The 14138-nt window shown below is 49.8% G+C and overlaps 1 protein-coding gene and 1 long non-coding RNA gene across 2 annotated transcripts; one reads left to right on the top strand and one right to left on the bottom strand.

The window, feature by feature from the left end:
- Positions 1–477: 477 nt before the first annotated feature.
- Positions 478–7617, bottom strand: LOC123079152 (uncharacterized). The gene is made up of 2 exons (XR_006437865.1): positions 7173–7617; positions 478–753 (listed from the first exon to the last, which is right to left on the bottom strand). It is a non-coding gene; the product is annotated as an uncharacterized lncRNA (long non-coding RNA).
- A 277-nt stretch (positions 7618–7894) lies between these two features.
- LOC123079151 (probable serine acetyltransferase 1) lies at positions 7895–9286 on the top strand. The gene has a single exon (XM_044501835.1). It carries the CDS (start codon positions 8043–8045, stop codon positions 8952–8954), a length of 912 nt encoding a protein of 303 aa, XP_044357770.1. The 5' UTR covers positions 7895–8042; the 3' UTR covers positions 8955–9286.
- The last annotated feature ends 4852 nt before the right edge of the window (positions 9287–14138 follow it).

The raw sequence follows: 14138 nt of genomic DNA, 5'->3' as shown, positions 1-14138 counted from the left end.
AAACCTGATAATCGCATTTTCCTTTCCATTGTCTTGTTTAAGCTTTATTGTAATTTGACTTAACGGATCTATGATATTCTCCTGATTATGAAAACACCTCGGTGTACTATTCTGTCAGCAAGACGCTGTTACTATTGTTGATGACATTCCGGTAGCCACCGATGGACGAGAACTTTGCCTATTGGTCCGCCTCGTTTAACGAGCAGGAAAATGGTTCTCTTCATCCCTCGCCCTTGGTATCGATGTTGTTGCCGACATAACTAACAGGCTATTCTCCGGCATGCCTCGCTATCATGATCATACAACATGACATCACCCTTCCTACTTTTAACACACATGGTGGGCCCATAACCCACAGTTCCACATGATCGAAACCTGACTCTCCTATACACCCCCTGTTCCCAAGGTTGTTCCTCGCGCGTGGCCTCGTATGTAATTCACGAGCCACCTTCCGAGAGATCATCAATTCTGGTATCAGACACAATACTTATTCCCGTTGCTTTGAACCCCTTCCACGCCCTGTAACAGGCATCGAACGATTGCCTACCGGCTTGAAACTCATCATGGTACCTTCTGACTTTGCTCTCGATATTTTCTTAAGTTTCAGTTCGAGAGTTACTTTCCGCCACCTTCCCCGATGTTAGTTACCAGATAATCAACCTTGCAGAGGTCCGTTCTCCCGGAATACCCCCTTATTCTTTCGTAAGTACGATGGAGTTTCCGAAGAAAGGATGCCGACTTCACCATGATGACCTGAAGCAGAGAAATAAAGACATCAACGAGGAGGATCAACTACTTCAGGAAGAGCAACCAAGACCGAGAACACTCGTTAGAATTTCGTAACCAAATCCCTTCCCCGTCACTTCCCCTCTTAAATCTCGGGACGAGATTTCTTGTAGTGGAGGAGAATTGTGACGCCCGGATAATTTAGCTACAGTAACCGCACGCTAATGGTACCATGTCATCACAAAAATTTGCTAAACCTCACTTTGATCCTGACCCGATTCAAATTCAAGTTTAGATTAAAGTCAAATAATTAAAGTTTTCAAATGGCGTAATAATAATGTTCGATGAGTTACAAGTATTCACTAAGTAATTAACATGTAAGGACCAACATTTAATGGATTTTTAAATTGCCCCTAGAAATAATTTAAAGTGGCCAAACATCACTTATTGTGACCATTAATTATAAACCTAATTTCAAACATTTCCGTTTAACCTCGAACTTTTTGTGCAACACCAAAATATCGGAAAGTAATTATGGGAAAAGTTTCAACATTTATTAAAATCATTTAGTACCTAAACTATAGGCTAAATATTAGAGAAATAAATAAACAAAAAAAGAAAAGGGAAAGTAAAAGAAAAGAAACGGAGGACCTAACCTAATGGGCCACTTGGGCCACCTAACTAAAGTTAGCCCAGCCCAGCCACCCCTCCTATAACCCTAGCCATCACCCAACTTTCCCCGCACGATCCCCACCTCTCCCCTCGTCTCGCTCACCCGCCGCCACCACACAACACACACACACGCACACAGGAGAGGAGCTCCTCGCCCCGATCCCCATGGCCGCCGGCGACCGCCTCGGGCCTCCGCGCCCCTGGTCCTCTTCTTCGACTCTCGCTCGGCTCCAACGCCTCGCACGCGACCCCGCACACGTGCTCGTCCCCGCGCCCAAGCGCCTTGCCTGGCCGCCGCTCGCCGTCGCGAACCGCCGCGGCCACCGTCCTCCATTCGTCGCACCACCGTGCCCATCTGCTACTCCGACCTCCTCTTCGTCGTCTTCGCCCACGGGATCAAGCTCGGGACCCCTACCTCGCCGGATCATCCTCGTCTCCCCTCTCTGCCCCACCGGTCATCGTCGTCGATCCCACGCCACCGCTGCTTCTTCGCCCTCGTCGAGCGCTCCACGAGCTTCGATGTGAGCACCTCACATATTCCCCCCATGATGCCGCTGCTGCTCTTACTTCCTGCTACTGCCCCGTTGCTTTGCTGATGCCCTGCTAGCTGCTCTCTATGTGCTGCGTTGTGCTACTGCTGCTCGTGCTTAGTTATTTCTGCCGCTGCGCTGCCGTTGCCGCTGCGACGTCTCCTTGCTGCTGGTGCGCCACCGCGCCCCGGCTCCCCTGCCGCCCGCGGGCCCGCTCGTCGCCGGTCCCGCACTCCATTTCCCCCACGCCGGCCGGCCACCGCGGCCGCCCTGGCCACTGGCCTCGCCCCGCCGCACTCCCTGCGGGCGAGCGCCCGCCCAGGCGCCCATAGCCCCCCTTCCCGGGTGGACTCAGGCGCACGCCCGCACGCCCGTAACCGCTAGGCTCCCCCAGAGCCAATGACAAACGGGGCCCACGCCCGTGAGAACGAAAATAAAAAAAGATTTAAAAAATAATAATAATAATAATAATAATAATATATTAAAAATAATTAATTAATTAAAGAATTAATTAACCTAATTAATTTTTGATTAATTAAACTAATCTAATAACTAAACTAATTAAACTGTTAGTTAATTAATTAATCAGTCAATGACAGGTGGGTCCCACATGTCAGTTTGACTTAATCAACCCCTGTTGACTGCTGATGTCAGCATGACATCATGCTGATGTCATAAATCCAATTTCGAATTAAATTAAATGATTAATGAAATTCCAGAAATTAGTAAATCTTTAGAAAATAATATCTTTTAAACCGTAGCTCACATGAAAATACTTTCTACATGAAAGTTGCTCAGAACGACGAGCCGAATCCGAATACGCAGTCCGTTCGTCCGCCAGACGTCCCTAGCATAGCAAACTTGCAACTTTCCCCTTCGTTTCATCTGTCCGAAAAATGCAAACTTCGGGAAAACTTTCCCGGATGTTTCCCCCCTTTGCCGATATCACCTACTACCGCGTTAGGGCACACCTAGCACCGCGTATTGTCATGTTACGCTTTGTGTTATTTTGACTGCTCTGTTATTTATTGTGTTCCCCCTCCATTACTTCTTTCCGGTAGACCCCGAGACTACCGGCGACCCCCAGTTCGACTACGGAGTTGACGACCCCTACTTGCCAGAGCAACCAGGCAAGCCCCCCCCTTGATCACCAGATATCGCCTATTCTTCTCTATACTGCTTGCATTAGAGTAGTGTAGCATGTTACTGCTTTCGGTTAATCCTATACTGTTGCATAGCCTGTCATTGTTGCTACAGTTGTTACCCTTACCTGCTATTCTACTGCTTAGTATAGGGCTAGTGTTCCATCAGTGGCCCTACACTCTTGTCCGTCTGCCATGCTATACTACTGGGCCGTGATCACTTTAGGAGGTGATCACGGGTATATGCTATATACTTTATATACATGACACATGTGGGGACTAAAGTCGGGTCAGCTCGTTGAGTACCCGCAAGTGATTCTGATGAGGGGGCTGAAAGGACAGGTGGCTCCATCCCGGTAGACGTGGGCCTGGGTTCCTGACGGCCCCCGACTGTTACTTTATGGCGGAGCGACAGGGCAGGTTGAGACCACCTAGGAGAGAGGTGGGTCTGGCCCTGGTCGGCGTTCACGGATACTTAACTCGCTTAATGAGATCTTGGTATTTGATCTGAGTCTGGCCATTTGGTCTATACGCACTAACCAACTACGCGGGAACAGTTATGGGCACTCGACGTCGTGGTATCAGCCGAAGCTCTTCTTGACGTCAGCGACGGAGCGGCGCGCGCCGGATTGGACTGGAACGCCTGCTAGGCTAGGTCTGCTTCCGGCCGCGTACGCAACGTGCAGGTGTGCAATGGGCGATGGGCCCAGACCCCTGCGCGCATAGGATTTAGACCGGCGTGTTGACCTCTCTGTTGAGCCTAGGTGGGGCTGCGTCGTGTTGATCTTCCGAGGCCGGGCATGACCCAGAAAAGTGTGTCCGGCCAAATGGGATCGAGCGTGTTGGGTTATGTGGTGCACCCCTGCAGGGAAGTTTATCTATTCGAATAGCCGTGTCCCTCGGTAAAAGGACGACCCGGAGTTGTACCTTGACCTTATGACAACTAGAACTGGATACTTAATAAAACACACCCTTCCAAGTGCCAGATATAACCCGGTGATCGCTCTCTAACAGGGCGACGAGGAGGGGATCGCCGGGTAGGATTATGCTATACGATGCTACTTGGAGGACTTCAATCTACTCTCTTCTACATGCTGCGAGATGGAGGCTGCCAGAAGCATAGTCTTCGACAGGATTAGCTCTCCCCCTCTTATTCTGGCATTCTGCAGTTTAGTCCACTGTTATGACCCTTTACACATATACCCATGCATATGTAGTGTAGCTCCTTGCTTGCGAGTACTTTGGATGAGTACTCACGGTTGCTTTTCTCCCTCTTTTCCCCTTTCTATACCTGATTGTCGCAACCAGATGCTGGAGTCCGGGAGCTAGAGATCCCGAGGATGATTCTACATGGAGTTCGGCTTCGAGGAGTAGTTAGGAGGTCCCAGGCAGGAGGCCTTGCCTTTTCGATCGTTGCTACTTTTGTGCTAGCCTTCTTAAGGCAAACTTGTTTAACTTATGTCTGTACTCAGATATTGTTGCTTCCGCTGACTCGTCTATGATCGAGCACCTGTATTCGAGCCCTCGAGGCCCCTGGCTTGTATTATGATGCTTGTATGACTTACTTATGTTGTAGAGTTGTGTTGTGATATCTTCCCGTGAGTCCCTGATCTTGATCGTACACATTTGCGTGCATGATTAGTGTACGGTCAAATCGGGGGCGTCACATGGGATATATGTGGGGTCGAACTGGACCAGTCTAGGCCGGTCCGACGTGGCAATCACATTCAGACGCTTCCGAAATCGCCCTATATCCACCCCCATATGTGGGATGGGCATGGGGTGCCAATCAACTCGAACATTTAGGCAAGATAGAAGGGTTGGTTGACTAGCAAATTTGTTACCGGACAATGACCAAACTGTCCGCTAACGTTTAGGGGAGTTTGAAGGGCCCAATTGTAAATGCTCTCACCTCCGGCTATTGCCCTCTTCGCTTAGGCAAATAAAATGGGACACCTTTATTGAAAAATAAATGGGACACAGTGTGGCTCGTGGTCGACCATGAGATGTTCGCGTAAAATGTGCACCTCAAGGTCCAATGCTGGTGGGTCATGCTTGGAGCGCTCGTGTAGGGACGAAGCAATAGAGATTTTACCATGGATGCATATTTTTAACATTGAGACAATAAGAACAACAATGGACATGACCACGAGTGGAAGATGCTTTTGCAATAAGGGGGTTGTTGCAGTTGCAACTAGACTCTGTTGCAAAAGTGATATTGACAACTACAAACCGAAGATGCTTATACAACATGGGTCATTTTACAATTGCAACAAGGTTCTCGTTGTAACGGGAAAAATAGAGAATAAAAATGCGGATATAATCGCACGGTGAGTATCATAGATGCTCAAATGCCTGGTATTTGTGGTTTGAGCGGAGGAAACTAACACATGGTGAGACAACACAAACTGCAGCCCAAATTCAATTGGCAGTAAGGGGACTAGCAGCGAACTTTGTTATAGCATGTAAGCCCAAAGCGAAGATGAGAGTGATGGCTTGGTCTAAGCCCCGGTCGGGATATATGAAACTTAATGTAGATGCTGGGTTTGATCATGACAATCTGAATGGTAGGGTTGGTGCAATTCTCCGAGATGATAATGGCAAATTTATAGCTGCAGCAAACGAAAGACTGAATTTTTGCTATGACTCTTTTTCTGCTGAAGCAACGGCTGTGAGATTTGGATTAAACTTAGCACAGACAGTGGGATGTAGCAAAATTGAGGTTGTCTCCGACAATGAAGAAGTTGTTAATGCTTTGAAGGAAGGCTTTTCCAGTTCAGTGGCAAGTGCTATATTCGATGACTGTTATTATATGTCGCTAGACTTTAATCATGTTTTGTTTGATTCATGTATTAGAGATAATAATCAGGTAGCCCATGAATTGGCCAAGTTGGCCAAGTTCTCTCCTCCTAGTATCTGGATGGATTCACGTCCGGATGAGATTATACCCTTTTTGTAAGGCCAGCGATAGGCGCCGGTGCGCTGGCCGAAATTTCGGCCGGTTGCACCACAGCCACCCGATTCACCCCCATGTGCGCCGTTGGATTTGGTCCTCCCTCCCGTGGCATCTTCTTTCCCGCGCCGCTCGCCAGAAAAAACAGGCCCTCGGCCCCTCGCCATCGCGTAGCGCCATCCCCCACCCACCTCCCACCCCATACCACACTCGTGGTCGTGGGTAACGTCTGGCCGCCGCCGTGGCCGTGACCGGCGAGCACTAGTAAGGTCCAGCCCCCATCGCCGAGATGGCAACACGGCTGCGAGTAGATCCCAGGGCGCGGTCACTATTGAGATGCAGCTCTAATGCCTGCCTATCATAGGCCAAGGTCCCATGGCCGCAACAACAAAATCTGCGTTGTCGGATCCGGCTCGCCATCGTCGTCAACTAGCAGCGTCATGTTTCAATTGAAAAGTCTGGACGACAAAAATCTCCAATCATCAGTTGAAGCAAAAAAATTGGCCGCTTCCAGCCAAAAATGACAAAGGTTCCAGCAAAAACAACCACAACAGCAAACTTCAAGAGAGTTCAAAGTAGCAAACAAACTAGCCGCCGGTTGCATCAAACAAATGCGCTGGTTCCAGCAAAAATCAAAATGCATGATCCAGCTTCTGCTGTTTGCAGCTTTTCATGGGCTGGTTCCAGCACAAGGCATCGTGGTTGCAGCACCCCGCCGTCGCAGCCTCTGCTCGCCCTCGCCGCCGCCATCAGCTTCCACCACCATGTGCAGCAGCAAAAGTCGGCAATAAAACGGGATTTTACTGGTGGTAGCAAAAAACAAAACTATTCCAGCAAAAAATCATCATGGTTCCAGCAAAAATGCGTCAACGCCGACGGTTGCAAACAAAATAATCTCGCCGGATCCAGCAAACTTTTTGCCGGTTGTAGCAAAACAACAAGCCGGTGCCAACAAAACGACTCGACGGTCGTGCGGTTCCAGCACCGGTCATGTGTGGATGTAGCATTTTTTTACCATTTCCAGCAAAAACACTTGCCGTTTGCAGCCCCGGAGGGCCTTCGTCTCCACCGTCGACGGCTATTGGTTGCAGCCTTTTGCCGGTCTGGTTCCAGCCAAAAAACTCACCCGTTCCAGCCAAAAAAACTCACCCGGTAGTGGGGGGAAGCGCGACGCCACGACCTCGCCGTCCAATCCGCCGGCATCCACCTCGCTTGCAGCATCGGCCATGGGATCGCTCGTCGCCCCCGCCGTATTTTGCAGTGAGAGCTTGCAGGCCATGGCCGCCCCTAATTCTATGAGCTCGCATGCCATGGCTGAACCTCACATCAGCAGCATGACGTGTTTGGCGGAGAGCCCGTGGAGCTTGTTGTAGGAGAGGTCGGGGAGGAGAGCCAAGAAGATTGGGCGGCGACGAGGTAGGAAAGTGAGAGAGGATACGATTTGGATGTGGTATGGTGTGGGGAAAAGATAAGATAAGGGACGTCGTGCGGTGCGTGGGCCACTAGAGCGACCGGCTGAAATTTCAGCCGGCGTGCCGTCCCGAAACGTTCCTTTTTTTGTAAATGATACAATTGTGATTGAATAAAGGAGGAGATGATTTGTCAAAAAAAGATTGGACAGCCGGATCTAGTGACCCGACCGATCTTTTTCTCAAAAGATAAGCCGTCCGACGCGTAACACTTTGGTTTTTTATTTGCGGAGAAGTCAGTGCCACCGTGTGTACGCTGCCCACACCAGTCGTGTCGCCTTCGCTTGCTCTCGGCAACTCGGGCTCGTGCTCTTCGTGTCGTGTGTACCACCTTAGTTTTTTTTTTTTTTTTTGAGGGATACCACCTTAGGTTGAGATAAAAGTTTCCATTCCATTGGCTGCTGGCTGGCTGGTCCACCACGCTGGACGTGGCTGTACTCGCCCCGCGCCTATACATCCGTTCCGCCGACGGCACCCAAGACTCACGGCGCCCTCACAAGCCAACGGCCCAGACGCCATCGACGCGACGACGGCGACGACGACGACGACGATGACGGCGGGTCAGCCCCTCCGCGCCGACCCCCAGCAGCGCCGCCACAGCCCGCCGGCCCTCCACCCCGCCGTGGTGCCGTCCTACCCGCCCCCGGAGTCCGGCAACGACGAGTCCTGGGTCTGGTCCCAGATCAAGGCCGAGGCGCGCCGCGACGCCGACGCCGAGCCGGCGCTCGCGTCCTTCCTCTACGCCACCGTGCTCTCCCACCCCTCGCTCGAGCGCTCCCTCTCCTTCCACCTCGCCAACAAGCTCTGCTCCTCCACCCTCCTCTCCACGCTCCTCTACGACCTCTTCGTCGGCTCCCTCGCCGCGCACCCCACCATCCGCGCCGCCGCCGTCGCCGACCTCCTCGCCGTGCGCTCCCGGGACCCCGCCTGCGCCGGCTTCTCCCACTGCCTCCTCAACTACAAGGGCTTCCTCGCCGTCCAGGCCCACCGCGTCGCGCACGTCCTCTGGGCGCAGAACCGCCGCGCCCTCGCGCTCGCGCTCCAGTCCCGGGTCGCCGAGGTCTTCGCCGTCGACATCCACCCGGCCGCCGCCATCGGAAAGGGCGTCCTCCTGGACCACGCCACCGGCGTGGTCATCGGCGAGACGGCCGTCGTCGGCGACAACGTCTCCATCCTCCACCACGTCACGCTGGGCGGGACCGGCAAGGCGGTGGGCGACCGGCACCCCAAGATCGGGGACGGCGTTCTGATTGGCGCCGGGGCGACGATCCTGGGCAACGTGTTGATTGGCGCCGGGGCCAAGATCGGTGCCGGGTCGGTGGTGCTCATCGATGTGCCGCCGAGGAGCACCGCGGTGGGGAACCCCGCGAGGCTGATCGGCGGGAAGAAGGGGGACGACATGCCTGGGGAGTCCATGGACCATACCTCCTTCATACAGCAGTGGTCAGACTACACCATTTGAGGCATTGAGCAGAGCAAGATGCCACTGTCCTCCTCTGTAACCTGCAATACTAATGCCCAGTCACGTCCCTTTCTTTCGAATAGTGAACTGGTGCTAGTCTTTCTTACTGTAAGATCTGTCTCCGATGAGGAGAAGGTGAACCATACCGTACATTGCCTGCTCAACCCCGGACAAATGTACTGAACTGAAAGTTCACCCTGTACCTGTAATTTTGCGGGATGCAATGGTCATTACTCAGGTTGCATCCTCGAGGCTTTGTAATACTCGCATACATAATTTTGACGACATAGTTGCTGTTGGTACTTGGTACAAATCAAATATGCTCGTCTCTATCCTCCACAATGTACTGAAACTTCTTTCTGCAATTCCAAATTCCAAAGAGAAGGTGAGAGCTTCTGTACCTGCTTGTCTATCTCAATATAGTAAATCTACTGCAATTTTTTGTTGGTAGCTTACCAAACTAGCCGTCGTTGGCCCCTTGGTATCTCAATATATATTGAACCTTGATAAGTGTCACACGTCAGGTACGAGCACATGGCTACTTCGAACGTTTTCGACAGCAAGTTTAGTGATGCGGGGATGACAACTTTAGTTGCAGAGCATGGCAACTTTTGTGCTTCAGTTTACTTTTGATATAAACTTGCCGTCTGTCACTGAAAATTGCCATCCTGCCGTGACTGAAATTGCCATCGAAAAACGTTAGGTCCGAAGTGCCACGCACCTGACGTGTGGCACTTATCATTTAGGTATATTTTCAGATGTGTCGTTTTCTTTGAAGACATTGGAAACACCAAAGTCTCCATACAGGATGTACGAAATAAAACAGATCAGGCATGAGATATACTTCATGAAAACCAGCAGCTAGTAGGTGGTAAACACTATAGCAGCACATTGTTTTAATTGTTTATAATAAAAAAGCACATGGTTTTAGTTAATCCTGTGGGTGATTGGTACGGGATCCTTGCGTGTTCACACGAAGTGCTAGGTTTTATATGCGTCCTGTATCGGTTTGTATGATCTGTGTAGTGTATGGAAAAATTCATGGATGTTTTTTCTGTAGACTGTTTCGTATGAATTTTGATTCATTCTAACTTCATTAAATTTCTTTTATTTCTGTAGGATTCAATATATCCTGACGTCTGATCTCCTACGTACTTATTTCCTATTCTTTTTGTTGTTGAATTCTTGCGAATCATAAGACCCTCGACCTCGGTGCCTCTATTTCCTGGGAGAAGCAAGCACCTTCCGTTTAAAACTGTTTCTGTAACACTTAGTGCATACAGCTTGATGAGATTTAAAACTGTTTCTGTAACACCTAGTAAATACAGCTTGATGAGATTTAAAACTGTTTCTGTAACACCAAGTAACGCCGCAGGGTGAATTAACATGAAAAAATGCTGTAAAATACTTGATGAGATGATCGACAGGCGCCAAGTTGCTCGGCTCTCATCAGCATCAGCTTCAGTATTCCGATAAGATGGACAGTGTTGATGATATTGGCGTTGGCCGATGGTGACATGAATGTTTTCTGAAAACAGAGAATAGTGACAATTGATAGTGGCAATGAATTTCCTGCGTGCGTTGCAGTATTCTCTTGAGTTGCTGCAATTGCACCCCTTGAAGCTTACCCGCAGACATGTTACTTTCGGCGGAGCTGTGATTGTATTTGCATGACTTTGACAATTCGATCGCACGGGCACCATCGGATTGTGCCAAAGCAATTGGTTGAGGACGACATGATATTCTTTGAGATCGACTTGTGCTCACATTTTTCCACAAAAATGGAAAAGGAATTGTGCTCACATTATTGGTGGACCTCGTGTTAATCTAGAGATCTATCTCTAGAATGCAACCGTTTTCGTGAAAAGAATTACAAATCTAGTAGTATATCTTTTAGTCGCCTGAGCACTGAGGAAAACAACAATTCTCTAGGTTAACACAACATCCTTTGGATGTGGTTTCATTTGGAGCTTTACTCCGTCAAGTAATAGCCCTTCGCTTTGGAGAATGAAAACTTTCTATTAGTAGCGCTAATAGAAATTGCCAATTTTCTGATTATCAATCTAGAAATAAATCATGACCATAACAACAGCACTATTAATCTCATACTACTAATATGCTTAACCATGCGAGAGAGTGCACTAGACATAGAATTGGCATATCTAGGAACATGCTAAGTACTGCAAAGCATAAGCGAGTAAAACGGGATGAACGGATCATAACTTCCAGTCGTCTAGGTCAAAGCCGCGACGGCGGCTGGCAGCTGCATGCAGTTGTGTCCTTGCGGCCTTCTTCTTTGCGGCGTCGGAGTTGTCACCCATGATGTAGGTGGGGAGGTCGAGAACGTAGTCGAGTTAGTGTTCGAAGACAATCAGAGGCAAGCAGTCATGCTGAGACGCTATGCAAAAACCTAACACCCTTCTCCTAGTGTCGGATCACAAAAAACAGGGTTCCGGAGGCCTGCTCCCTCGTACAGTCGTGCACGTGGTTGACGTGATGGGATCGCCAGAATCAGCACAACAAAAAGAGAAATGACGGTGGGTTGTGATGGAGGAGGCAAAATATATGCGATCTGATCAGGTGACGGCTAGGGTTACCACCGCCTACAATATATAAGATGTCGAGTAAGGAGACGTGACGCTAGGCCCATGCGAGTCGGTAATAACCAACAATCCGGCATCTCTGATCATAACGCGTTTGTAAATCGCTCTTAATTAAGTGACACTTTTTTATCAATTCTTGACCGGTAAAAATAAAGTACACGCATGACATAACTCTGAGCTCGGCTCGGCTCATTCACGAAACACGACGTGTGCGTGACGCATGGATGGCGCGGCATAGCGAGGCAAGAGTCAGTGAAGAAACGCGTGTGTACTACTTGTCGGGACCCCGATTTCAAGTCACACCGATCTAGCCTGTAACACCTCATATCACTTTGCGGCCTCACGCACGGTACTCCCACGGGTGTCGCCTTACCATGGCCCGGGACCGTTCGCGCCTTTTGGCTCGCGTATATGACAATGTCGCTAGCATCCATATGACAGAGAATCCGGGCCGACATGGCTAGTCGTGAACCCAAAGCGGCACTAACGTATGGGGACAGGCATACATGAATCAACATTGAACGTGTCGGTCAGCAGCGTGCGAATCCGGGCTGTAGCACTGGGCTAACAGGACTCCGGGAACCCGGGATGTAGCAGGCTAGGCAGGACTCCGGATGTCACCGCGTGACATTTCCCTGAAGGGACAGACACAGGAACGAAGTGAATCACATGCCGGCCAGTCGAGTGTTCCGGAGCAGTAGTGCTGGGCTAACAGGACTCCGGTGAACCGGGCTGTAGCGGACTACTATGGCTCAAGGAGGCACTAGACTACATTTCCCCATAAGAGAGGCTGCTAAGGATAGACAACTAGATTGTCGGATCCCACACATACCAAGCATTTCAATCATACACACAATATGCTCGATATGTGCAAATACAACATGGCATCACAACAAGACTCTACGACTCAGAGTATTTATTCATTAGGCTCCGAAGAGCGAGATATTACAAACATGGGTCTCATGACCCAACATTCAGAGCATACAAGTCAAAGCACATGCGGAAGCTCAACATGTCTGAGTACAGACATCTACAAATGAAAAAGGCTGAGAAGCCTGACTATTACTAGATCCTGCCGAGGGCACAAGATCGTAGCTGAGGTATCAAGCTAAACGTCGAAGTCCACACGGAACTACTAGCGAGACTGACGTCTCTCTGCAAAACATAAAATAAGCAAACGTGAGTACAAATGTACCCAGCAAGACTTACATCAGAACTAGCTACATATGCATCGGTATCAACAAAGGGGGTGGTGGAGTTTAACTGCAGCAAGCCAGCTTTGACTCGGTGGCTATCCTAACTACGACTGCAAGTAACTCTTTTGAGGTGGCGCACACGAGTCCACATATTCACCATATCAATACACCACTATGGATTCGCCCCCGTCTCCCTACGAGAACGCCATCCATAGCACTCACGCTTATCTTGCGCATTTTAGAGTATCCACTTTCACTTGTCTATGAACTGTTATAGGCAACCCAGAAGTCCTTTACCGCGGACACGGCTATTCGAATAGATGATGTTAACCCTGCAGGGGTGTACTTCGACACACACGCTCTCACCACTTACCGCCGTTTACACGACATGTACTCGGCAACCTTCAAGCGGAAGCCCAGCGAGGGTGTCGGCCACAGCCTACCTAAACACTCAAGTCTCTAGTCCAGGTTTATCGCCTATTCAGGTTCCATCCGCAGGGAGTCCGGCCGAGGTTTCCACATACGGCCCCGAACGATGTGTGCAGGGTTCCCGAGACACCAAACGGGCGCCCGGTACACCGTGCCACGTGCCTACCGCATCACAGCCCACCCCTCGGTCAGCGCTGTCCACGGCCTCCAGCATACTACAAACACCAGAAACTACTTGCAACTCCTGGACAGAGGACAAGGGTGATTAAGAAGCCGAGAGGGTCCATTGGTTTCGGGCCCAATGCATGATAGTAACTGTATCATGGATCACAAACACAGAACTCAGTTCCTGAGGACGGCTTCAATGAGACAACCCACCATGCACTCCTACATGGCCTCTCACCGCTACCTTTACCAAATCGTGTTCACACACTTAGCTCACACACAGTAGGACATGTTCATCACCATTCCAATTCATCCCCGACGAATCAGACCCGACTCAACTCTAAGCAGTAGCAGGCATGACAAACAAGCATGAATGAGTAGGCACATCAGGGCTCAAACAACTCCTACTCATGCTAGTGGGTTTCATCTATTTACTGTGGCAATGACAGGTCATGCAGAGGAAAAGGGGTTCAACTACCGCAGCATGTAACAGTTGAATCGATTGTCCTAATGCAGTAGAAGAGAGCAGGAGCGAGAGAATGGGATTGTATCGGATTGAACAAGGGGGGGTTTTGCTTGCCTAGCACTTCTGAAGATATTATAGTTCTTCATCGGTGTCATCGATCACGTCATCGGAGCATCGGCTACTGAGAGGGGACGATTACCGGCAAACAGAGAAAGGCACGATCAATGCAATGCACAATATGATGCATGCTATGACATGGCAATATGAATGTGTTTTGGGCTAATGCAAGCTAGAACAGAATGGTTTGAGTTGATTTGAACCAAAG

This window comes from Triticum aestivum, chromosome 3D (assembly GCF_018294505.1).
Source record: "Triticum aestivum cultivar Chinese Spring chromosome 3D, IWGSC CS RefSeq v2.1, whole genome shotgun sequence".
Lineage (NCBI taxonomy): Eukaryota > Viridiplantae > Streptophyta > Magnoliopsida > Poales > Poaceae > Triticum > Triticum aestivum.
Note: the sequence above shows the minus strand (reverse complement) of the source record. Positions and strands in the feature narration are given on the sequence as shown.

Excerpts from the sequence above, each read along its gene's own strand:
- LOC123079151 (XM_044501835.1), top strand. The coding sequence starts at position 8,043 with ATGACGGCGGGTCAGCCCCTCCGCGCCGACCCCCAGCAGCGCCGCCAC.